This window comes from Crocuta crocuta, unplaced genomic scaffold (assembly GCF_008692635.1).
Source record: "Crocuta crocuta isolate KB4526 unplaced genomic scaffold, BGI_CrCroc_1.0 scaffold48, whole genome shotgun sequence".
NCBI lineage: Eukaryota > Metazoa > Chordata > Mammalia > Carnivora > Hyaenidae > Crocuta > Crocuta crocuta.
The window spans coordinates 365,492-390,904 of record NW_027533089.1 but is presented as its reverse complement, the minus strand read 5'-3'; the positions used below and the strand labels follow the sequence as shown (position 1 = coordinate 390,904).

Sequence of the window (25,413 nt, the reverse complement as noted above, 5' to 3'; positions counted from 1 at the left end):
TGCAGGGCTTGATCTCACAAAGGATGAGATCATGACCTGAGCTGAAGTTAAGAGTTGGACCCTTAATGGCCTGAGCCACCCAAGTGCCCCTCAAGTTTCTGTTTAATGGGTAAAGGGTTTCAGTTTTACAAGTTGAAAAAAGCTGTAGAGGTTGATGGTGGTGATGGTTGCACAACATTATGAATATACTACACTGAATGGTACATTTAACAAAAATTAAAATGATAAACTTTGTTATATGTATTTTACCACAATATAGAAATTTGAATAAAAAATAACTGTATGTGAACATCTGTAGTGGCCTTATTCATCATTCTCAAAAGTGAAAACAATGCAAAATGTTCTTCAACTATCATACCTCTATATGAAATACTAATGACTGATACATGTAACAGTATGGATATATCTCAAGTGCATCATGTTCAATAAAAGAAGCCAGACTCAAAAAGTCATACAGTGTGTGACTCCATTTTCATGAAATTATATAAAGATAAAACTATAGGACAGAAACCTAATGAGCCAAAGGCTAAATGTGGGTGGTTAAATTGACTACAAAGAGATGAGGGTATTTTGGGGTGTGATGGAATATTGCATATTGTGGTTAAGATGGGTATATGCTATACATTTATTAAACTCAGATTTATACATTAGGAAAAAAACAATTTTACTGGATTACTCATAGATTGCTAGTGGGAGTATAAAGTGGTACAATCATTTTGGAAATAGCTTGGCTATCGTTATAAACTTTACATATAATAAGAACCAACAATTTTACATCCAGGTATTAGCCCATATGATGTGAAAATACATGCCTATAAAAAGTCTTGTTTATCTTTTTTCACAGCAGCTTTATACACAATTGCCAAAACATAAACAATCTAAATGGCCATCAACACATTAGATAAACAAATGATGGTACATGTGTATAATAGACTACCACCCAGCAATATAAAGAAACAGATTACTGTAATATATTTTTACAAATGCTGTCTGATTCAATTTTGAGGCCCTGACTACAGGTGAGTCAGACCTTCTTGGGGATCTGATCCCAAGTCCACATCAGAAACAACTTCCCTTATCAGATTTTCACACTCTGCGTATACCTTCCCTAATCATCCAAGTACAATCAGAAGTATCTTTATACCCCAGAACCTACTGAAATTATTAAAACTAGACATCCTAAACTTGCCTACCCCGCTTCACCCATTTCTTCCTGTAGAAACCATAAAAAAGGAACTTGCACATAGTTTCCTTCCGTTTCTCTGCTTGGTGACCAACTGGTGTGCTTCTCCTTAGTGGCCCTGTGTGGTGTCCTATTTCTCCTCAGGGTACTGTGAGCATAACAAATTGCAAAACCTCCTGGTTTCTCTCTGTTGATACGAGTCTGACCTCACCATACCAAATCCACAATAACATGATTAAAACAACTACCGATATACAAAAGAGCACATGCTTGTAGTCATTTCCTATGATTATTGTAACAAATTACCATAATCTTCATGGCTTAAAACAACAGAAATTTACCTTTTTACAATTCTAGGGGCCAGAAATCCAAAATATTTTCACTAATGAAGGTGTTGGCAGGGCCATGCAACCTCTAGAGGCTCTAGGGATAAAATAAACCTTTCTTTCAGCTTTAGTGGCTACCAGCATTCCCTGACTTGTGTCTGCATCACTCCAATCTATACCTCCATGGCATTAGCTTTTTCTTCCTGTTTCTTATAAGATACATATGATGGTTTTCAGGACACACTAGGATAATTCAGGTTACTCTATTCATCTTAAGATCCTTAACTTAATTACATCTGCAAAGACTCTTTCTCCAAATAAAAAAAACATTTATAGGTTCTAGAGAATAGGGCCTAGTATCTTTTTTAAAAGGTATTTATTTATTTAAAAAGTTTTAATGGTATTTATTTTTAAAGCAGTTTTAGGTTCAAAACGAAATTGAGAGAAACTACAAAGAGTTCACTGCCCTCACACATGTAAAATCTCCCCTACTATCAACATCCTGCATTAGAATGGTACATTAATTATAATTAATGTGCCTACATTGACACATTATTATCACACAAAGCTTATGCTAGGTTTATTCTTAGCATTGTACAGTTTATGTGTTTTTACAAATGCATAATATATATCCAACATTATCATACAGAATAGATCCATTGCTCTGAAAGTTCTCTGAGTTCCACCTATTTATCCCTCCTTCCCCCAAACTTCTGACAACTACTAATCTTTTTACTGTTTCCAAACTGTTGCCTTTTCCAGAATATCATATTCCATTACGGTATGTAACTTTTTCATATTGAGTTTCTTCACTTCGTACTATGCATACAAGGCTCCTCTGTGTCTTTTCATGGCTTCATAGTTCATTTCTTTTTATCACAGAAAAATTTTTGTGTTATCTGGATGTGACATGGTCATTTATCCACTCAACTACTGAAGGATAAGTTGTTGCTTTGAAGTTTGGGCAATTATAAATAAAGCCGCTATAAGCATCTGCATGTATGTTTTTTGGGGACATAAGTTTTCCACTCATTTGGATAAATATCAAGAAGCATGATTGCTGGCTTATATGGTGAAAGTATGTTTAGTTTTGTAAGAAACTGCCAAATTGCCTCCCAAGTTGTTTGTACTGTTTTGCATTTGCTCCAGCAATGAATGAGAATTCCTGTTGCTTCACATTCTCCTTTGCATTTGTTGTTGTCAGTGTTCTAGATTTTTGTCATTCTAACCAGTGTGTAGTGATATCTTGTTGTTTTAATTTGCAACTCCCTAATGACATATGATATTGAGCATTTTATCAGATGCTTACCTGCCATCTGTATATAGATATTTTGCTCATTCTTTAATTGCATTGTTCATTTTTTTGTTGATTTTTTTAATGTTCTTTGTATATTCGTGTAATAATCCTTATCAGATATATCTTATGCATATATTTTCTCCCAGACTGTAGCTTTCTTCTGATTCTCTTGACATAAAAGTTTTAAATTTTAACAAAATCAAGCTTATCAATTATTTCGTCCATCAATTGTGCCTTTGATGTTGTATCTAAAAAGTGATCATAAAATCCAAGACTATCTAGATTTTCTTCTATAGTATCTTCTGGGAGTTTTATATTTTGTATTTTACATATAAGTCTATAGTCCATTTTGAGTTAAATTTTGTAAAAGTGTGTAAAGTCGGTGTCTAGAATACTACCCCTACCCTGCTTTTTTGGGCATGGGGATGTCCAGTTGCTCCAGTATGTTTTGTTGGAAAGATGGTCTTTTCTCCGTTGTACTGCCTTTGCCTTTACTATTTTGTTAAAGGTCAGTTGACTATAGCTGTGAATCTATTTTTAGGATCTTTATTCTGTTCCATTGATTTGTCTCCCCCCGCCCCCCATACCACTCTCCTGAATACTGTAGATTTATAGTGTCTTAAAGTCAGGAGTGTCAATCCTCTGACTGTTGTTCTTTAATATTGTGTTTTTCTCTCTTTTTAATCTCCATATAAATGTTAAAATCTGTAGATATCCACAAAATAACTTATTTGTATTTTTAGTGGGATTATATTGAATCGACAAGTGAAATTAGGAAGAACTACTATCTTGACAATATTGAGTCTTTTTACCTATGTATATGGAATAGCTTTGCATTTATTTAGTTTTTCCTTGATTTTGTTCATGAGACTTTTGTAATTTTCTTCATATTGTTCTTGAATATATCTTGTTAGACCTAAGTATTTCATTTTGGGGGACTGCTAATAATAAGAGATGGACAATATAGGAGAGAGACTAAGAGACAGGGTGGATAGAGTGAAAACTATCATATTCAACTGTAGTTCCAAAAGAAGCAAAATAAATAAGTGTATTGTGGAGAGCATGGGTATATAAAGTATGCTCTTAGAATTTTCTAGATCTGGTAAGACACACACACAGATACTTCCAAGAACACAGGATAAATTTTTTAAAACCCATATTTAGACATAAAACAGGGACAATATTTTTAAAGCAGAAAAATTTTAAGAAAAAAGAATATCCTCCATGGGAATATCAATTAGACTGACATCTGACTTCTCTATAGCATCACAGGAAGCCAGGTGTTTGTAGAATATACTCAAAGTAGTGAAATAAAATACTTCTGTAATTTTACCCAGAGAAAATAATTTTGAAGAATAAAGATAGAGTAAACACATTTTGGCTGAATGATACTCCATAGTATATATATACAATGTTTTCTCCATTCATTCATTGAGGGACTCGTCATTTCCATATTTTGGCTATTGTGAATAATGCTTGCAGTAAACATGGGAGTGCAGATGTATGTCTTGGAAATCTTGTTTTTATTTCCATTTCCAGAAATGGAATTGATGAGTCATGTTTTAGATCTATTTTTAATTTTTTAAGAAAGCTCCATATTGTTTTCCACAGTGGTTGAACCAATTTGTATCCCTACCAAGGTACAGGGGTACCCTCTTCCGCACGTTTTTGCCAACATTTACTATCTTTTGCCTTCTTAATGATAACCATTGTAACAAGTGTGAGGTGATATCTCATTGTGGTTTTGATTGGTTTGTAATTTTGATCATCTTTTCATGTACCTATTGACATTTTGGATGTCTTCTTTGGGAAAATATCTATTTAGTTGTACCATTTTTAATTAGGTTGTTTTTTCATTAAATAAATGCTGTCAATTTTTATCATTTAGTACTTTGAATATTTCATTACATTCTCACTTGCCCTATAGAGTTTCTGGTAAAAAGTCCAGATAGTTTAATGGGAGTATTTTTGTAGATTACTTCCTTTGATACCTCTGGCTGCCTTTAAGATTCTTTATAACTGATTTTTAACAGTTTTTTTTTAATAAATTGTCTTGGATATTGTCTTTTTCCATTGAAATAATAGGGCATTCTAGCTTTGTGGACTTGTATGTTCAGTTTCTTCCTCACGTTTGGGCAGTTCTCAGCTATTATATATATATTTACACAAATATATATTATATATAAATTTCTTTTTAAGTTTTATTTATTTATTTATTTTTGAGAGAGAGAGAGAGAGAAAGCATAAGTGAGGGGATGCAGAGAGCAAAGTAGGGAGAGAGAATCCCAAGCAGGCTTCACACTTTCAGCACAGAGCCTGATGCAGGGCTTGAACTCATGAACCATGAGATCATGAACTGAGCTGAAGTCAGAAGCTCAACCAACCAAGCCACCCAGGTGCCCCTATTGTATTTTTAAATAACTCTCTCACCCCCTCTCTTTCTCTTTTTCTGGTACATTAATTATTCTATTTGCTTTTCTGATACAATCTTATAATACTCATAGGGTTTTTTTCACTTTTTGAATGTTAATTTATTTTGAGAGAGCAGGAGACAGTGCAAGGAGGGGACAGGCAGAGAGAGAGGGAGACAAGGAATATGAAGTAGGCTCTGGGCTCTGATCTGTTAGCACAGAGCCTGACATGGGGATGATGAGATCATGATCTGAGCAGAAGTTGGACAATTAACTGACTGGAGCCACCCAGGCACCCCTCTTTGCTTTTAATAAAAAAAATCTTAGTTTTTTCTCCTCTTTTAACTGAATCATTTCTAAATTCCTGTCCTTCAAGTAACTTATCCTTTCTTCCATCTTATCTTCCCTGTTATCTGTGCTCGTTAATGCATTCTTCATTTCATTCTTTTACTTCTTCAGCTCTAGAATTTGTTTGTTAATTTTTCACTTTATTTATTTTAGAGAGAGAGCACAAGCTAGGAAGAGGGGCAGAGGGAGAGAGAGAGAGAGAAAGAGAGAGAGAGGGAGAATCTTGGGCAGGCTATGTGCTCTGCATGGACCCTGATGTGGGGCTCGATCCAACGACTCTGGGATAATGACCTGAGCAGAAATCATGAGTCTGTTGACTGAGCCACCCAGGCACCTCTGTTTGGTTCTTTTTTTTTAAATTTCAGTCTCTGGTAAGGAACTCCTTCTGTTCATTAATTTTATTCCCAACTTCATTTAATTACCTTTCTCAGTTTTCTTGTAGCTCACTGAATTTCTTCATAAAAGTTATTTTGAATTCTTTAACAGTTGTATCTCAGTATTTTGTGCCTTTGAGTTAAGTATATGGAGAATTATTTTCTTTCCATTATATCATATTACCTTGATTTTTCATTGTGTTTGACAAGATATTCCTCTGATTTTACATTTGAAGCAGCACTTTTCCTACTTAAGAATTTGTGTAATTTGGCTTGTTATAGTTCAACAGGCTAACAATTAGAAAAATTTCTTTTGTAGTCCAGAAGATGGCTCTATAGCTCAAGTTTTTGGTTTCTCCTATGGTAGATGGCTGTTAGGATGAAGTGTGCAAAAAGAGCTGTCAGCAGATTTCAGGGCGATGTGGGACTTTGGGGGTGCCTACAGCCCATTAAGTGGATCTTAGTGTAGGGCACTTCAAAAGGTCCACCAGTGGATCTACAGCTGAAATCCTGAAGCATACAGAAGGAAATGAGTTCTTTAAATGCCATTTGATATTCCTTGTCTGCCTCCTTCCGTTTTCTTTCCTTCCTCCAAGTCATGGAAGTCATTTCTTAGAACTCTGGTGCTGCAGGAGAGAAACAAGCCCCTCCAGCTGCAACCCACATGCAGCTGGGCAGTCTGTCACTTCTTTTGCTTTTCACCTCCTCTGCCAGAGAGGTAACTCCTATTGCTAAAATCCCAGAGTGTTGCATAGGTGTCCTGGAGAGGGAGCCTGCCTCAGTAGTTCCAGTCTTTCCTCTGCCTCCAAACTCTGCTCTATACCAGTCTGATGGTGTGCCAGGTTCTCCTAGCAGGCTGACTGGTCCTCCATAGGTTTGTCTTTTTTAATACAATCTTTTAAAAATTCTACTGATTACTTAGAGTTCAAAATCTGAAAACCATTGAACTATCCCAGTAGTCTCTTTCAATATAATATTCTCTGATCTAATCATTTATTTTTTCTTCCTACATCCCAAGAAAAAAGAAATGTCATATAGAGCTTACAGGAACTTAATGGTTGTGTCAATCAGGATAGAATAGGTTATGCTGCAGTAACAAAAAACCTGAATTCTCAGTGGCTTACCGTAGCCAAGTTTGTTTCTTGTGTTTATCTTAGATCAACAAGGGGACTTTTCATATTAGTCACTTTACAATCTGCCACTGAAACTTTAATACTGAGGCCCTAGAGTAAAACATATTACTTCTGCTTGTATTTTATTGCCAAAGCAAATGACATGAAAATTCCCAAATTCAATAGGACAAGGTGTATATATAACCTTCATGGAGGAGCACTGAATATTTATGAATAATAATACCTTCTGTGGGTATGAAATCAGGAATTAAAACATTTGTAACAGAGAAATATTAATTTTGTTTAGTGTGAAAATTTAATAAACAGGAAATATGAAACTAATAACCCTTACTACCTTTGCTTATAAACTTATTAGTATTATCTAAACAAAAATTTCCAGATTCTAAAATGTCTTCACATAAAGGATTTTATTTGACTTTTATTACAGCTCAGTGACGGAGACTGATAAGACTGAGTAATGGCTAAGAGCTATGGAGTTAAACTGCCTGGTTTTGAATTTCAGTCTCAGCATTTACTAAAATTTGACCATAGAAAAATTGTCTTACTTAATGTGTTTCCTTCTTTAAAATTAGGTATAATCATAATTCTATCTTGCATTTATGTTTGTGTAAGGAATCAAAGTGGTATTAAATGGAAAAGGCACATAGTAACACTCAATGCATATTGTTAGTTGGTTTTATTTATTTTTGTATTTTTATCACATTTGTCAATAATACTGTTACCCACATTTTCCAACTAAGACCTAAATGCAATATAGGCTTCTCTTCTCTCTCAGGTTCACATATTAGGTGGCACAACTCAGATGCAAAATTAGGTTTTTGGTTTGGGGACTTTGTTTACATCCTAGTCACACTTTTTTATGTAATAAAACACAGTCATTTTAATCTGCGTCTTAAAGGTTATCTTATGAAAACAAATTTTCTTATAGATTGATATAAATGGTTTAGGAAATAAAAAGACTAATGAAGATTGGGAAATGATACTGAGAAAGAGAGAGTAAGACCAAAACAACAAATAACTGAAAAGGTACAGTGTTATTAGAAGAGGTTGCAGGGAAGCAAACTGAGCAGAGGAGGGAAGACAGTGGTTTTCGTGGGAATCAGGAGTGATAGCAGCTAATCAAGTCATTGTGGAGCTCACAGAGTTTTTCCTTTTTACAGATTTGGTTTGGAGAGTTGGAACAGCATTGTAAGAGCACCTATTGAGAAGAAGAGGATTATAGAAAATCTATAAAGTCCTAAATTCAGCATTTTTTCTCATTGAAGAGAAAGCAAACCAAGAACTATACAATTTCTGTTACTGTATGATTGTAAAGACTGATCTGTCAATTTGAGAGTTTGCTGGTGTAAAGAAGTTGATGTGGTAAGTTATCTTAATGTTTTATGAGTATTATAGTCCCTACCCCTCATTTTTTGTCTTGAAATAAGTGGTTTCTGTCATATGATTTGATATGGTTTAGAGTTTCACAGTCTATTTTAGGTTTGTTGACAACTCAAGTTTCAGTTTCCAGCAGCACAAAATGTACTGTTTCTGTTTGAAGTGTGTCTGAGTCTTGGCTCAAAATGTTTCTCTCATTTAATGAATCTGGTAGGCAAACTTGATTATATGATTATATTTGCCTTCTTTTCTCTAACTTCACAGGTGATTTATTATCCTGTGTTCAGGTTCATTTTTCTGTTTTTCCTTTAATTTTTTTTTAAATGGAGGTAGAGAGCTCATAGGTGACAGGATACTGTTTTAAGAAAATTGTACATGATTCAATATAAAATTTTGAAGAATTATGACTTTTTTCAGTAAGAGAAACCACTAACTTGAACAAATACTATATTAATAATACTATCAAAAGCTCTAGAATATTGAAAACTAGAAAAATAGAAAAAAAACAGAGATAAATAAAAGTGACAAAATATCAAGCAAAGATAGGACATTTATTTCCATTAAATTTTTAATAATACTTTAAACAACTTGCTATAAAGATATTTATACAGATATGAAGTATCTAGGCTAATAACTACAAATGACAAGAGTAGATAACTTGTTTATTTTTGGTTAATGTTAATTTATTTACAAATGTTAAAAAAATATATTAGTAAATACCTGAGATGCGAGGCTGCTTTGGAAAAGGGGAAAGAACTATGTAAGTATGTTATTTAGGCATAGGTATATATCTATACTTATATAGGTAACTGACATTTATAAAGGTAGAAAGGGAGCTATAGAAATAGATACTGGTTTTTTGACTATTACTTTTTACTTAACATTTTAATACAGCTTCTTTATTCTATTTAAAATGTGATATGATTTAAGTAGACTTTAAGCTAAATGACTAAATTTATGGTATTTCATGTGTTAAGAGAAATCCTGAATTTTTTCCAAGCCTTATGATATCATTTATATTGTAGACATTAAATAAAATAACAAGTGTGTTTTATGTAATACTGATTGAAAAAAATACTTCAGAACATCAGAAACTTGAAAACTTATGGAGAAGTCTGAGTTAATAGATTTTTTTCTTTTTAACATTTGAAAAGGTTTATTGGCACTTCAGATATAAATACTTTTTAAGGAGTCTTGCTTTGTTGGTAGGATATTATCAAATGTTCTAGCTCATATTTTTAAGGAACTCCCAAGACATCTCATATGACTTATTATAGTAGCCCTTAAAACTTTAAAAGGAAATTTCTTTGTAAAGCAATCCAAGAAATATGAGATGTGGGCAGCAGAGCATTAATATCAGTACTAATATCGGTGAATAGCTTCTCTGAGGATAACAGTTTTAGGAAATCCATAATGAGAAGAAGGCATAGTAACTATCTCAAGTTCTTATTTTTTTTGTTTTGTTTTGTTATTGATGTCAAAGATGTCAAGGATTTGGTTGCAGATTTTACTTCACAAAACATAAGCACGCTTTAGTTGTTTTAATGCCAATGGAGTTTAGCTCTTTAGATTGAGAGGAAAATTAAGATTAAATGAGAAAATATAGGAAAATTACTGACCCTTGATAAAGATTACTGTACCTATGCTGGGATGTACCTATGTAATTTAAATTCTTTAAATTGCGCCTGCAAGTTATCCCTTATTAAAATGACATCCTAACATACATGTGAAAAACACTTGTTATTAAAAGAACAGTTAGTTTAGAGTTAACTGATGAGGCAGTGATGAAAAGTTTTTTCAAAATTAACATGTGTCTGCTAGAAGCTCTAAAGAGGTTAAAACAAAAAGAAAAAGAAAAGAAATGGAAAAAATAGCAGGTAAAAAACATTGCCAGTTCCTTCTTGTCACTATCTATTCCTCTGTGGGGTAGGGGGAGGATATGCAAATAGCTCTGAGAAGTAGAAAATATGATTAGAGTTTGGAAAGAGTGGAATGAAAAGAGAGAATGTCCAAGTGATAATAAGTAGAAGTAGAAAGAGAGCATGAGTTTAAAGCAGTTTGAACAGTACCAGCAGTTAAAATAACAAAACAGTAATAACAACATTACAGCAACCAAAGATATTGAGTTTTTACTGTAGCCATGTACAGGATAACAGCTTTATTGGTGTTAACTCATTTAATCATCATGACAGCTTTATGAGGTACATACTGCTTTTTCTATTTCATAGGTGAAGAGATTATTTTCCAGGGTCACACAGTTGATAAATGACAAGGTCAGAATTTAAACTGCAGTTTGTCTAACTTTTAAGGTCATGTTCTTAACCATTACATTTTAACATTTGGAACCTTAAGTCAAATATGAACCTTAAGTTCAAACCATGCTCCTCTTATCTAATACCCACCTCTTTATCATCATCAGCCCTATATCATCCACTGTCTCATCAGTCTTCTCTCCGATTCTTATTCTAATGCTCATCTACATCCAGTTAGTCTCTTGTCCTCCTTGCAAAATTTCCTTCCTATTTTTTTTGAAAACCTCTCTCCGGTAATGGAAGTCCTTTCCCTATTATGAAGGCACCTCTGTATATGCTCCCTCCTGTCTGCCTATTCATATACACTGCTAGGCTTTACCCAAAATTGTAAATTTGGACTCAATAGCTCTCTTGGTACTTTGTCAACTCTCAGGTGTCCAACTCTCCAGGCCTGATTATTCATTCATGTTCACTGACTTATATATATTAGTTGCTTAGAGATGGTATCTATTCTGATTGATCAGTGTCTGTGACCAAATCAGTTGTTAAATATCAGTTGTATCCCATTTCTGAAACTATCATTGCTTTGTTGAAAATTCCCAAATCTGTCTGCTTCTTTCTTCATTTCTAATAAATTTTTATACTTCAAACTCAGTATATCCTGGTATTAGTTCTTCAGTTTCCGTAACCAAGTCTGCTTCTGGATTGTACTATGAATGATAATTGCATTGTCATTCTTTGGTTCACTAAGTTTTAAATCAGAGTCCCTTTTGACTCTTCCTTTTCTTTATTTTCCAATATCGAGTTACTTACCATCTCATGTAGGATTGGTCTCCACCAAATCTATTACATCTCTTCTTTTTATATTAATGAATTATTGCTGAATAACAGTAATAATGTATTATGCCTCACAGTTTTATGTGTTGGCTAGGTGGTTCTTCTGCTGCTTTTGCCCTGGAGTAATCATTCAACTACAGTTAGTTGGTAGATCAACTCAGATGGTTGGAATGATAGGAACAATTAGATCTCTTCATGTGGTAATTTGTCCTAGTTATCCAAACAACACCATGGTCTTAGTTTTTCAGGAGATCAAGATCCAATGTGCAAATGCCAGTCAAACTTCTGCCTGTGTCTTATTTGCTGACATCCACTGGACAAAACAAGTTATAAACCAATTCCATTGCCTATGAAGGAAGAGACGCCAAAAATATTTGGATACAGGCAGTGTCATTCACTGGGCCTCACTGATTCTAACACAATTTATTATAATCCCAATTTCATTCCTACTGCTATAATCCTAGCTCAGATTTTCACTACTTCATTTACTACAGCCCAAGTTTTCAATTGTTTCTATCTCAGTTCTCTTTGTCTCTCAATCTATCTGATATATTCTAAATGCTCTAATCATGTTACTTTCCTTTTAAAAAACAAAGAAACAAATGAAGAACACCTTTCTAAATAGTTTCTTATAGCTGTAGGAAGAAATACTACTTTCTTCTTCTTGACTTTAAGAGATCCCAATATGACTTTCCTCCCTTAACTCCTGTGGCTCCCCTGCACCTAATTTAATGTTCTACAAAACTATATTGGTTTCTTCCATTTTTTTTTGCCCATTTCCTACATTTGTTTTCATTTTTGTTTTTGTTTTTGTTTTTCTTAGTCAGAGCTATTTTACCTTCTCTGTTTTATTTAAAGGTTAAAGTCAAACCCATTCTTCGAATTGACTGTATCTTCCTCTGTTCTCATCCAACACAAATTATTTTGTCTCAATGAAATCCTGAAGCACTTTACTTGTATCTTAAAATAGTAATCATATTCTTCATTTTATTGTTACTTATGTTTGTATACAGATGTGTCCTTTCTCTGACTTAACACTGTCTCTAGAATGGTACTGTCCATTAGAAATATAATGAAAACCACATATGTAATTTGAAAATTTTGGGTAGCCATATATTAAAAGAACCAAAGGAAACTGGGGAAATTAAGGTTAATAATAAATTATATTTAGCCTAATGCATCACAAAATATTATTTCAACATATAAATGACATAAGAATATTAATATTTATATTAATTTTTCACACTCTTTCTTCAAACTTTGGAGTATACTCTATACTTATAGTACATCTCTGTTCAGACTTAATATTTTAAGTTCTCAATAGCCAAATGTTGTTGTGGCTACCATGTTGGATGTCACACCTCTAGAATACTATGAGGAATATTGGTGTAATATAGAGAATATTGATTTGTGGTAGGATCTATTACCAAATTCTGGATTGTTATATACTATATGAGCCTGGACAACTTACTCAGTTTATCTGGGCTTTAGTCCTTTATATGTAAAAAGGGTGGGGTTTTTTTGCTAAGATTACATTGTATCACATAATTTCCAACTGTTTGTTTATTTAAAAAAATCATTGGGGTCGTAACCCAAGTTATGCCAATGCCTTGCACAGTGCCTAGAATTTAGAGCTTATGTTACAACAATTTGTTGATCACATAAGCCATTATGCTATTTGTTTTCCTAGTTTCTAAGAATATTATATGGTAAGCCTACCATTAAGAAGTTTTGTCCAGAATGAAAGACCTGTAAATACTTAATACTTAATTACTTATATTTACAGTATAAATCAAATACAACTTAATATTGTGATATATGTTAAAAAGCTATCTTAGAGATAACTATGCCTGGGAATAGCAGGATAGGCTTAAAAGATGTTGCTTCAACTGTATCTAGGAGGAAGAGTAGTTACTAAGTGTACAAGGATGATGGAAGGTGGTCATAGAAGGGAAAACACTTAGAAAATTATGAAGCAATGAAATTACTTGTGAAATATGAGGAAATTTTAGTTTTGCAATGGATGTGTGTTAGGCACTAAATGTTTGTGTCTCCTCCCCCACAAGTTTACATTTTGAAACCCTAACTCCCAGAGGATGGGATAAGGTTGTGAAGTCTGGGAAGTAATTAGGTTTAGATGAATTCATTAAGTGAGCCCCATGATGGGATGAGTGTCCTTGTAAGAAGAGAGATAGAGCTCTACTGGTTTCCACTATATAAAAGTACAAGGAGAAGATGGCCATCTGTAAACCTGGAAGGGGGCTCTCACCAGACACTGACTCCATCAACATTTTGACTTTAGGCTTCCTAGCCTCCAGAACTATGAGAAATAAATATTTGATGTTGGTTATCACCCAGTCTGTGATAATCTTGTTATAGCAACTTGAGCTGACTAACAAAGTAGGACACATAATGTTTACATGGTGAGTTGGAACAAGAACCAAAGGAGAGCATTAGAGTTGCTAAAGAAATAATTATGGACCATAGTGTTCTATGTAACCCTTCCAAAAGCTGGTACTTCCTTATTTTTCCTTATCTTAATGAATGGTATCATTACCAAATACCTAGTTCTTTAATTTTTCTCTTTCCCTTATTCTTTTTTTTTAAATTTTGTTGAATGCTTATTTATTTTTGAGAGACAGAACACAAGTTGAGGAGGGGCAGAAAGAAAGAGGGAGACACAGAATCCTAAGCAGGCTCCAGGCTCTGAACTGTCAGCACAGAGCCCAAAGTGGGGCTCAAACTCATGAACGGAGAGATCACAACCTGAGCTGAAGTCTGATGCTTAGTCAGACGGAGCCATCCAGGCACCCCTCTCTTTCCTTCATTCTTCAGCTCTAGTCTATCCATAAACCTATTACCTTTCTGCCTATGAAATATATCCTGTCAGTGCTCTTAATCCAAGCTACTCACCTCTTTCCAACAGACCTCCTTACCTCTACTCTTGTTTTCCTATAACCAGTTTCTTCACAGCAGCAAGAGTGATTTTGTTTTAAAGTACACCAGGTTCTTAGCTCCCTTTCTTACAGACTCAATGGCTCTCTCTTTCATTATATTCTACAAGATCCTACATGCTATGGCCTAATTTTCGAACCTCGTATCATTTTGCCCTTCCCTTTATAACATATTGTTTAGCTATATTGACTTTTATTTATTTATTTACTTTTTTAATGTCACTTGAGTTTTTCTTTCCTTGGGCTTTTTCTGTTGTACTTTCCTCTAGATTGTTTTTTCTCTGATCTGCAAATCACTGGCTCCTTCTAATCCTTCAAATCCTAGCTGAAAATCATTTCCACAGAGAAATCTTTCCTATCTAGTTTAAAATGCCGTAATGGCAAAATCACTTTCTATTTTATTACTATTAATTCATACTAGTTCTTACTGATATCTTCAATTGTATCATCACCATCATCTACTCATATATTTTCTTTCCACACTAGAATGTAAGTTCCTTGAGAACAAGTATCCTGCCTGTCTTATTCATCACTGATATCATGCACATGCTTAAACAAAAAGCAACATTCAGTTAATGCTTGTTGGATTAATGTAAGTATTTTCCACCTGTACTATTATTCTCTTTCATAGGTTTTTACTTACATCAAGAAGGAAAGAGAATGTGAATTTATTAATTTAGTGTCATATCAGGTATGAGATATTTGCCTATAAGGGGGGAACAAAACTCTACTACTATAGCCATTGCATTAAGCATATGCTTTGATGGAGTGGGGAAAAGTGTCTATTTCTTTATTTCATGAGCATTCAACTTCCAAATAGTTTCTTAAATCTTAATTTAAGAAGCTAAATAACTTAAACTTAGGGTTGGTGGTATAAAAACAGAACTTAATTGAATATCCTGTTTCTTTTTGAAATTGAAACATTACAATGTTTGCAAATAGATAGTTAAGGCAATGTTTTGATTATAAATTCAACTGTCTTTGATTGTGATTTTCCTTCTATTTGTGAGGACTTAAGAAAGAAAATCTAATCCTAATTAAATAATACTTGATTAAGGATTCTTTACATATAAAATGCCAAATGTTGAAAAAGGTTAACATTCCCTCAGTAAAGAAAACATTAAGTTCTAAAAGGTCATTTAGATTGTTTTCCTGCAAAAGTGTTTTTAGATATTCTTCGCCTGTTAATATTATTATTGATAATCCTTTTCAGATCATGAATAAACACTTTATGCTCTATGTATTTATTCATGTTAATATTTACTTAGTAAAATGTGTTTCTTACAGGAAGATAAATAGGTGCTGCAAAGAACACTGACAACTTCAAAGCAAAATGAAGTTCTTGCTGTTGCTTTCAATCATTGGATTCTGCAGGGCTCAGTATGCCCCAAATACCAAACCTGGACGGACATCTATTGTCCATCTGTTTGAGTGGCGCTGGGTTGACATTGCTCTTGAATGTGAGCAATACTTAGCTCCCAAAGGATTTGGAGGGGTTCAGGTGGGTATTATTTTTAGTATAAATTGCAGAGTTTGCAATGGTAAATGGTATTATGATCTGTATCTGTGAAGCTGAAACATTTTACTGCACAAATAAGTACTCTAAAACAGTTTACTAAGGAAGAAAAAAATTTAGTATTATTGACAACTTTATGTTTTATTTCTGATATAAACTTTCTTTAGGAGAACATTTCCAATGTGGTAGTTAAAAATGTAACTGTAAATGCAAAGATTCAGAAATAAGTTTAGATCACTGACTCCATTCTAGAATATCTGATGATATAAAGTAACCCATAATTTAATACTTATTGTTTATTTGTAGATATCTCCACCCAATGAAAATGTTGTGATTACTAGCCCTTTCAGACCTTGGTGGGAAAGATACCAACCAGTTAGCTACAAGTTATGCACAAGATCAGGAAATGAAAATGAATTCAAAGACATGGTGACTAGATGTAACAACGTTGGTGTAAGTGAATTAAAGTTTCCTCTAAAAATATTATTCAGGAAAATAATTTATCTTTCCTGTCTCCTGTTCCTTATGAGCAGAATGTTTTCCATAGTTTTTTTTTAAATTTTACTTTACACTTAAGCTATAACTAAAACTTAATTGTTACCTATGTTCAGCTTTTGTAAATCTTTGTATATGTGCCATTTATCTACTAAAGAAAATTTCAGTCAAAGTTTAAAGCCAAAATTACATATAAGGCAAATATAACTAAATGCATCTCTGGGGAATACTTTTCTAGTTAGGAATTGGAAATTCCAGTTGCAATATTTGCTATAATTTTTATATGACTTGTATACGTGCCTACAATTCTGGGTCTTCTTCCTTGTAGGTTTTTTATGGTAAATTGTTATATTATGAGAGATTTACCTTCCTCCCTTCAGATGCTAATAGATAATAGAGGCTAGCTGCTGCTTTCTTAGGATGATGCATGCAAATTTCAAAAACCAATGTTTTCTACTGTCTTCGCTGATTTTTATCTGTTCCCCCAAAAAGGCTCTTTGTATTTTTTCACAGTTATGGTAGTTTTAGTTCTACCAGTTTATCATACATGTAAATATTTTACCAAGAGGGTAGAATGCAAATAGGTATTCAGTTCACATTGATTTCCCTTCACACTTGACTTTTGGTTTACTAGGAAGATAAGTTAAAAAATAACAAAGACCTATTTTGGAGTGTGATTAACATGCTGTAAACTTTAGTCGGTAATACTATAGATTTTTACCTCTCTAAAGTCAAACTAAAATAGAAACTTTGTTTTTCAGGTGCATATTTATGTGGATGCTGTAATTAATCATATGACCGGGAATGGTGTGGTTGCAGGAACAAGCAGTACTTGTGGAAGTTACTTCAACCCTGGGAATAGAGATTTTCCAGCAGTCCCATTCTCTGGTTGGGATTTTAATGATGGTAAATGTAGAACTGGAAGTGGAGACATTGAGAATTATAATGACTCCTATCAGGTAATTAAAGAAAAAAAATACAGTGATCAGAAAAAAGAGCTATCTGTGCCTTTAATTATCCTCACAGAGTTTTTTGATCTTCATTTAAAATGCTGGTTTAGATTCCTTATGAAAATAAGGATTCCAAATTTGACTCTTTAAAAATTAGAAACTGAAATCAGTACTTAAAATATTTTTCTCAATTAAATTTGTCCCACTCAAAAAACTCATCTACTTTATTTCCTACATACTACATGTTTACACTAGAAAATATTTCAAAGGTACGTCCATACTAGAATGTCAGTATCTCCAGTTCCCAATGCAAAGAAGACACTATAGAAATACCTGTTAATGAATAGATGAATGAATAATAAAATGGATTGTCAGGTTAATGTGCTGTTTTATGTATTGGTCACAACATTTTTATCTCAATAGGTCAGAGATTGTCGTCTGGTTGGTCTTCTTGATCTTGCACTGGAGAAAGATTATGTGCGTTCTAAGATTGCTGAATATATGAACCACCTCATTGACATTGGTGTAGCAGGGTTCAGAATTGATGCTTCTAAGCACATGTGGCCTGGAGACATGAAGGCAATTTTGGATAAACTGCATAATCTAAATACAAACTGGTTCCCTGAAGGAAGTAAACCCTTCATTTACCAGGAGGTACATCAATACATATATGTATATGTATTTCATAGTTGTATGAAATAATATAATTTAATTCATTAGAAAATAAATGGCAGATTTAATTAAAGATATAATTTATATAGTTTAATGGCTGTATCATTTATATAGAAGAGTGTTCTTTAAACTTCTTTCATTGAAACAGCATCTAACATCTAACTCTTTATCACAAGAGGTTTTATGGAAGTGCAGAGAATTTATTTAGGCTGCAGACATCTATGTCATTTACCATCTCCCCAGAGACCATTAGAAAAGACAGATAATAACATAGTTTCTGTCTTGAGCCACTGTGAGTTTAAATCTTGGCAATTGCACTATTAGCTGTGTTAACTTGGGCAAATTGACTAACCTCTGTATGTAGCATTCTTTTTCAAGTGAAGGAAAGGGATGAATGATAATAGTTATGTCTTTTTCTTTGTCCAAGAATTATATGAGTTAATATTTATCAAGCAGTTAGAAATATTGTCAGACAGATATCAAGTGCTATGTAAGTATGAGCCATTGTTATTATCATTTATGTGCAAGACTAAATTAAGTCAACATTCTCACAGGACAACAGACCACTTTGCATTATGTTATTTTTAATATTGTAGCATATAATTTAGAAATAAAAAGAGAATCTTGACATAAAGAAACCCATTTTTGGTATTTCAAATAACACAAATAGTTTCAAGCCATTTTCTATATAATGTTAACCTTTTGGTTACAATTCTTTAAAGTTCTTATTTAAAGTAATATTTCCCTTGTATTTCTACTAGGTAATTGATCTTGGTGGTGAGCCAATTAAAAGCAATGAGTACTTTGGAAATGGCCGTGTGACAGAATTCAAGTATGGTGCAAAATTAGGCACAGTTCTGCGCAAGTGGAATGGAGAGAAGATGGCTTACTTAAAGTAAATGAAATATGATTTGTCTTTTAAATTATTTCACAGATGTATTAGTCTTATTTTCCCAATCTGAGTTATCTTCTTTGGAACTTATTTAGAATTTTTATGGATTCAATTACTAATATAAGGGTTATAGTTCCCCAAATTCCAATTTATCATCTTTATTATATAGAATGTCAATTAAGAGGATGTCTAGAAACCACAAATATAATCTAGAGACTTTAATCTATGTCTTATATAACTCTACTATATTTGACCAGTGTTTGCATACAATATGTGAAGGCCATGTTATTATTAAATGATTATATCATTTATAAAGTACCTAAAATGTGGCTATACTATGGAGTTTACATATATTATATCAATTAATTAATTTCAAATATTAGAATGTTTATATTATAACAATAATATTGAAACCTGATTTTTAACCCAGTTTTCCATTCTGTATGATATGGTATGGATGTTGATCCTTCTGAAGTGTCATCTAAATTATACTGAAACCTCTAATAGGACTTTTTAAAAATGTTTTTTATTTATTTCTGAGAGAGAGAGACACACACACAGCTTGAGCAGGGGAGGGTCAGAGAGAGAGGGAGGTACAGAATCCGAAGTAGGCTCCAGGCTCTGAGCTTGCCATCAGCACAGAGGCCAACACAGGGCTCAAACCGACGAACCATGAGATCATGACCTGAGCTGAAGTCGGTCGCTTAACTGACTGAGCCATCCAGGCACCCCTAAAAGGACTTTTTATAACAAAAATCTTATACCTGTAACATGAATGTAATACAAGTAGTCTATACATATATACATACATGGAATGTATAGTATCTCTCTCTCTCTCTCTATATATATATATTTTAACCCTCCTATAGAATAATCATTTAATTAGAGAAAGAATTTCATTTGGGGATGCTATACCAAAAGAAATACAAATTTAGGTTACCCCAAGGCTACTGGAAAAGAATACATATATGTGTATATGTGTTTTAATAGGAACTGGGGAGAAGGATGGGGTTTCATGCCTTCTGACAGAGCCCTTGTCTTTGTGGACAATCATGACAATCAGCGAGGACATGGAGCTGGAGGAGCATCTATTCTAACATTCTGGGACCCTAGGTAGGAAATACCCCCCCATTTTTTTTACCTATGTTTTAATGACATTAAAAATATTGTTTTCTTCTATGATGATATCATTTTGTAACCTTCAGACTGTACAAAATGGCAGTTGGATTTATGCTTGCTCATCCATATGGATTTACACGAGTAATGTCAAGCTTCCGTTGGCCAAGATATTTTGAAAATGGAAGAGTAAGTTTTTATGTTGTCCAAAATACCTTTTTCCCAAGAAAGGAAAGACAGTTGTGTTGTAATTGTACATGATGCTATTATATTTACTATTCATAAAGTATTTAAGTGTAAACCTGATGCAGAGTGCCTTTAGCAAGGCAGTTGATATTATGGTCTCTCTTGCCAAAGAGTATGCAAGCTATATCAGAAATATGACAAACATACCTCTTCCCCAAAAAAAACCTTAAGAATATAGTAAGTAAAATATGTACTTCTCATAAGTACCTACTTCATAGAGTTGATATGAGGATTACAAGTTAATACTTGTAAAGAACTTAAAACAGCACCTACCCATAGTATGAACAATATAAATATTTGTTAAATACTTTTTTAAAAAGTTTTATGGAATGCAAAGAAGTTATTCAGTTGAACTGAAGTTAAATAGGGAAAGTATCTTATAAATGGAAGGAAAATACATATGTTAAAGAAGAGAAATTTGTAGACTATTTTTGGAAAGGTAAAGATGAGGAAAATATTTGGGATAATACATGTGGTATTGAGTAGCAATTTTAGGAACTAAGAAATAAAACAATGAATGTATTTGGAAAGACAGTGGAATTTTTTTTTACTGAAGATTGCAGATGCAGCATTGTACAGCAACTTCATACCTAAAGTAAAAATGCTTTTAACTACGAACCAGACTGATATTTACCTAGTTTCTTCTGGGGTTTTTTTTCTGTCTTTAAAAGTACCAGTCAGAAAATCACAAGATTAAAGATTTGATCAATTTTGTAAAGAATATTGTGATGTATTGATTAGCACATTTATCCAAAAGTAAGTATGAAAGAAGTGAATATTTATTCAGCAATTATCATATTCAAGACATTTTTCACATAATTAGGCACAGAGAAGTTATGTATGTTATGTATGTTTTCTTTTCTTTTTTTGGGTTAATGTTTATTTATTTATTTTGAGAGAAAGAGAGTATGAGCAGGAGAGGGGCAGATAAAGAGGGAGACAGAATCTCAAGCTGGCTCTGCACTGTCAGCACAGAGCACAGTGCAGGGCTTGAACTCACAAACCATAAGATCATGACCTGAGCCAAAATCAAGAGTATGGCACTCAACCGACTGAGACACCCAGGCACTCAAATGTTATCTAATTTTTTTTTTAACTAATAGTAATAGAATCTATGTTTTCATTCTGCTGTGTCTGACACTAAGGTCCTTGTCATTTCAATGTCATTCACTTTCTTTTCAAGCTTAACCATAGCAATTCCTTGGAAAGAAAGTGAAAAGGTAAAGAAAAAAATCTGACCTTTAATATATGGCACTAGAGAATTAGAAATTGGGAAGAAAATGGTGAGGACTTGGTAAAGGGCTATAAAAATACTGAAGGAGTTGGATTCTAAATGAAGACGTTGCAGACATAGTAAGACAGATGGGTTTTGTCTATGTACTAAAGAAGAAAGGGACAAATACATGAAATGTTAAAAATCTAAGCTTTTAAAAATTTTTTCTTTTTTCTTTTTTTCTTAATTAAGGATGTTAATGATTGGGTTGGGCCACCAAATAATAATGGAGTAATTAAAGAAGTTACTATTAATCCAGACACTACCTGTGGCAATGACTGGGTCTGTGAACATCGATGGCGTCAAATAAGGTGGGAATTCTTATTTAGAGATCGATTCTAATAATAAACATTCTTAACATTTTATTTTAAACTGTTTAAAAGTATTCATCAGCATTATATGTGGTATTTTATTTTTAGGAACATGGTTATGTTCCGTAATGTAGTTGATGGTCAACCTTTTACAAACTGGTGGGATAATGGTAGCAATCAAGTAGCTTTTGGAAGAGGAAACAGAGGATTTATTGTCTTTAACAATGATGACTGGTAAGTAGATATCAATTAGAAATAACATTTTAAGTAAGATTTAAACTAGTATGATCTTGGTTTACTACTTTCTCTTGTTGCACACTTACTTTTATTATATCTGAAAAATTATTTAGTCAGTGGGTTAAGAAAAACACAAGAATCTGAAAAGGACCAGAAGAAAAATCATGAGTCTTATTCTTCTGATCTCTTCCTTATGATGTCTTTCTGTTCTAAGTGAAGTTATTTTATGTGCATATCATGTGCAGATATGATGCACATGTGTATTCCCACATATACACCCCACACAAAATACACAGAGTAATTAATATAAAAGTTGTGAAATCACTAGAAGAACATGCCATAGCCCTTTTCCCCTTTCCTCCCCTTTTCAAACAATGGAAAAATACTGCTTCAGTACTGAAGTACCTTTTTTAAGCTCTTTTTTTCAAGTACTCTTGTGTCTAGTTTTTGGTCTTCTTTCTTCATTTCCTGATCTCTCTGACAAATAATATATTTTTTAAAGCATATGTATAAAGAACATGTATCTTATGGTCGGTCACTGATCTGCCTCAGGAGATCTTTGAGTTTTAACTCTGAGACTTCTTACTGGCTTCCATTGGTTATCTCTGTCTCTAGTATATTGATTCCCTAATATATAGAACTACAGCTTAGAAGATGTCTTTGCAAACAGTTGAAATGTCTCAGACCAATGCCAGTTTTCACTCATGTGTAGCTCATTCTAGCCTAAATTATATTTTGCTTACAAAAAATAAATTGAAGATCTCTCTTTCTTGCCAAAAGAAGCCATGGCTAGTCCTTTAATTACCATCTTTTCTGGATGGGAGAAGCAAAATAAATTTGTGAGATCTCTTTTTTTTCATTTTTATTTATTTTTGAGAGAGAGAGAGAAAGAGCATGTGAGAGTGGGGTGAGGGGCAAAGAGAGAGATGAGAGCCAAGCAGGCTTCACTCTGTCAGTGAGGAGCTGCACTTATGGCTTACTCTTACAAACAGTGAGATCATGACCTAAGCCGAAGTCAAAAGTCTTTTATGACCTGAGCCGAATAAGAGTCGCTTAACCCACTAAGCCACTCAGGCACCCCATAAATTTATGAGACAGCTTTATATTTAAAACCATATACTTCACAAAAATGCCAGATTATTTTTATCTCCAGCCCAAATTCATTTTAGCCTCTTACTTTTACTATATTGCGAAAAATATTTTGAAGAAATAATCAAATTTAAATTTTTGAAAGTAATTAGTATTTTCTTAAGTTTAGATGAGAACAAATTTTAAAAATTTGTGTTTACCACAGGAATTGCTTTTATGGAAGGGTGATAATTCACTCAAATCTTTACTAATATTCCTCAACCTTAATTTTGTGGTAATATTCACTGTTGACTAGGGAATTACTAAATCTTTTGTAAGATTACTTTTAGTCCTAGAAAACTAGATTCACATCTACTGGAGAGGTCTTTGTATTGGGATTTTCTTCTCACTGAGACTTTCACTGCTTAGAGTTCTACGGCACAAAGCTAAGCTTTTAGAGATAGTCTGAATTCTTGCTTTTAATTGTGTTAAATTCAAGTTAAATCTTAAATTTTATTTTGCAGGCCATTATCTTTAACTTTGCAAACTGGTCTTCCTGCTGGCACATATTGTGATGTTATTTCTGGAGACAAAATTGATGGCAATTGTACAGGAATTAAAATTTATGTTTCTGGGGATGGCAATGCTCATTTTTCTGTTAGTAACTCTGCTGAAGATCCATTTATTGCAATTCATGCTGAATCTAAATTATAAAATTTGAAGTAAGTAAATACACATACTCAGAAATAACCAAGTGTATTTCTTTTTATGTGTGTGTGTGTGTGTTCTTATACTTCATTAGTTTTTTATAAAAGCTATGAGTAATCAACTTGAAAAGCTCAGAAAAGCATACATTTAATATATAATTATAAGGTAGTTAACAATCAACATCATGTTATATTTTAGAAGACTCATGATGACTTATTTTTCAAAGGAATTTTGAAGAATTCATAGAGGCATCCTGATAAGTATGTCTCTTGCCATTAATACCATTTGCCCAGTATGTATTTTTGTATTTCTTCCATCAACTATTTCTAAGAATTAGTTAGGGATAGTTGATTTAATGATGATTCCCATAGAATCATCATTAATTAGATTAGAATTAGAAATTAGAAAATTTTTAGAATTTGCATTAATTAGAATTAGAAAATTTGAGTGATTTTAACAGTATGAAAGTCCTTTTACAGTTAATAAGTTAAGAAAAATAAGCTTAAGTTATGCAAGTTATCATTCTTAACTATATGGAGCTTACAGGAATCTTCTTTCTCTATTTTTTTTTTCTCTTTCCCTTTGGAATGCCTTTAACTTGATGTTTTTGTGGGTGTTTTTTCTTTCATCTTCTAACTCCTAGTATAGGTGGATGTTTATTTAGGGCTTTCAATATACCATATGCTCTGATCCGCTAGCTATTCATTCTCCTTCACCTTGACTTTAAATGTGTAATTTGGTTAAGGATCTCATCTGAGTCTTATAACTCTCAGTTGTTTTTCTTATGCTCGAATGATAAAATAAAAGCCATAATTTTGAAACTTTCTCTTCTTTTTACCTGTAAATTTATCTGTACTTGTCCCTGTTATTTTCTTCTTCTCTCCTGTCATAATAAAGAAAGTGTACTTCATTCTACCAAAGGCCATTCTCTTCACTTGTATTAATTCTCTCAACAACTCTTCAATCCCCTCACATAAACCTTAGCATGTCTATTAATTGTATCTTCAAATTATCTCTTGATTTCTTGCATTTAATTTGTATCATATGCCTCTTCATCCAGATCACCTTTATCTCTCACTTGCATTCCAAAATGATTGATCCATTTCTACTGTTTTATTCAGTCTATTTTACTAAAAACCACAAAAGAATTTTCATAAACTTTAAATCAAACTACCACCTTCATGTCTAAAACTCAAATTTTTATTGAATTTAGAATAAAATCCCAGTTGATAACCTACAAAACCACACATTCTCTGGTATAAACCTAGCTTTCCAAACTCAGCTTTGCTCTTTCCCTTGGCAATCTCACACCCTCATCCATGTTGGCTTTTTTGTTTGTTTGTTTTCTTGAATATGCCATGTTATTTTTCATCTTGGAGACTTTTTTTGGATGTTTGCCTCTATACTTTGTGGAATGCCCATAATCTAGAGTTTAGT

At 33.1% G+C, this 25,413-nt stretch overlaps 1 protein-coding gene across 1 annotated transcript; it reads left to right on the top strand.

The window, feature by feature from the left end:
• Positions 1 to 8,357: 8,357 nt before the first annotated feature.
• On the top strand, positions 8,358 to 23,982 carry AMY2B (amylase alpha 2B). The gene is made up of 11 exons (XM_077746081.1): positions 8,358 to 8,434; positions 15,780 to 15,993; positions 16,315 to 16,461; positions 17,265 to 17,462; positions 17,877 to 18,107; positions 18,887 to 19,020; positions 20,008 to 20,130; positions 20,223 to 20,322; positions 21,845 to 21,963; positions 22,072 to 22,197; positions 23,793 to 23,982. The coding sequence occupies exons 2-11, from the start codon at positions 15,826 to 15,828 to the stop codon at positions 23,980 to 23,982; spliced, it is 1,536 nt and encodes a 511-aa protein (XP_077602207.1). The 5' UTR covers positions 8,358 to 8,434; positions 15,780 to 15,825.
• The last annotated feature ends 1,431 nt before the right edge of the window (positions 23,983 to 25,413 follow it).

Coding starts and splice junctions, on each gene's coding strand:
- AMY2B (XM_077746081.1), top strand. CDS start 15,826: ATGAAGTTCTTGCTGTTGCTTTCAATCATTGGATTCTGCAGGGCTCAG. Junction 19,021..20,007: donor GAGAAGATGGCTTACTTAAA/GTAAATGAAATA, acceptor GTGTTTTAATAG/GAACTGGGGAGAAGGATGGG. Junction 22,198..23,792: donor GTCTTTAACAATGATGACTG/GTAAGTAGATAT, acceptor TTTATTTTGCAG/GCCATTATCTTTAACTTTGC.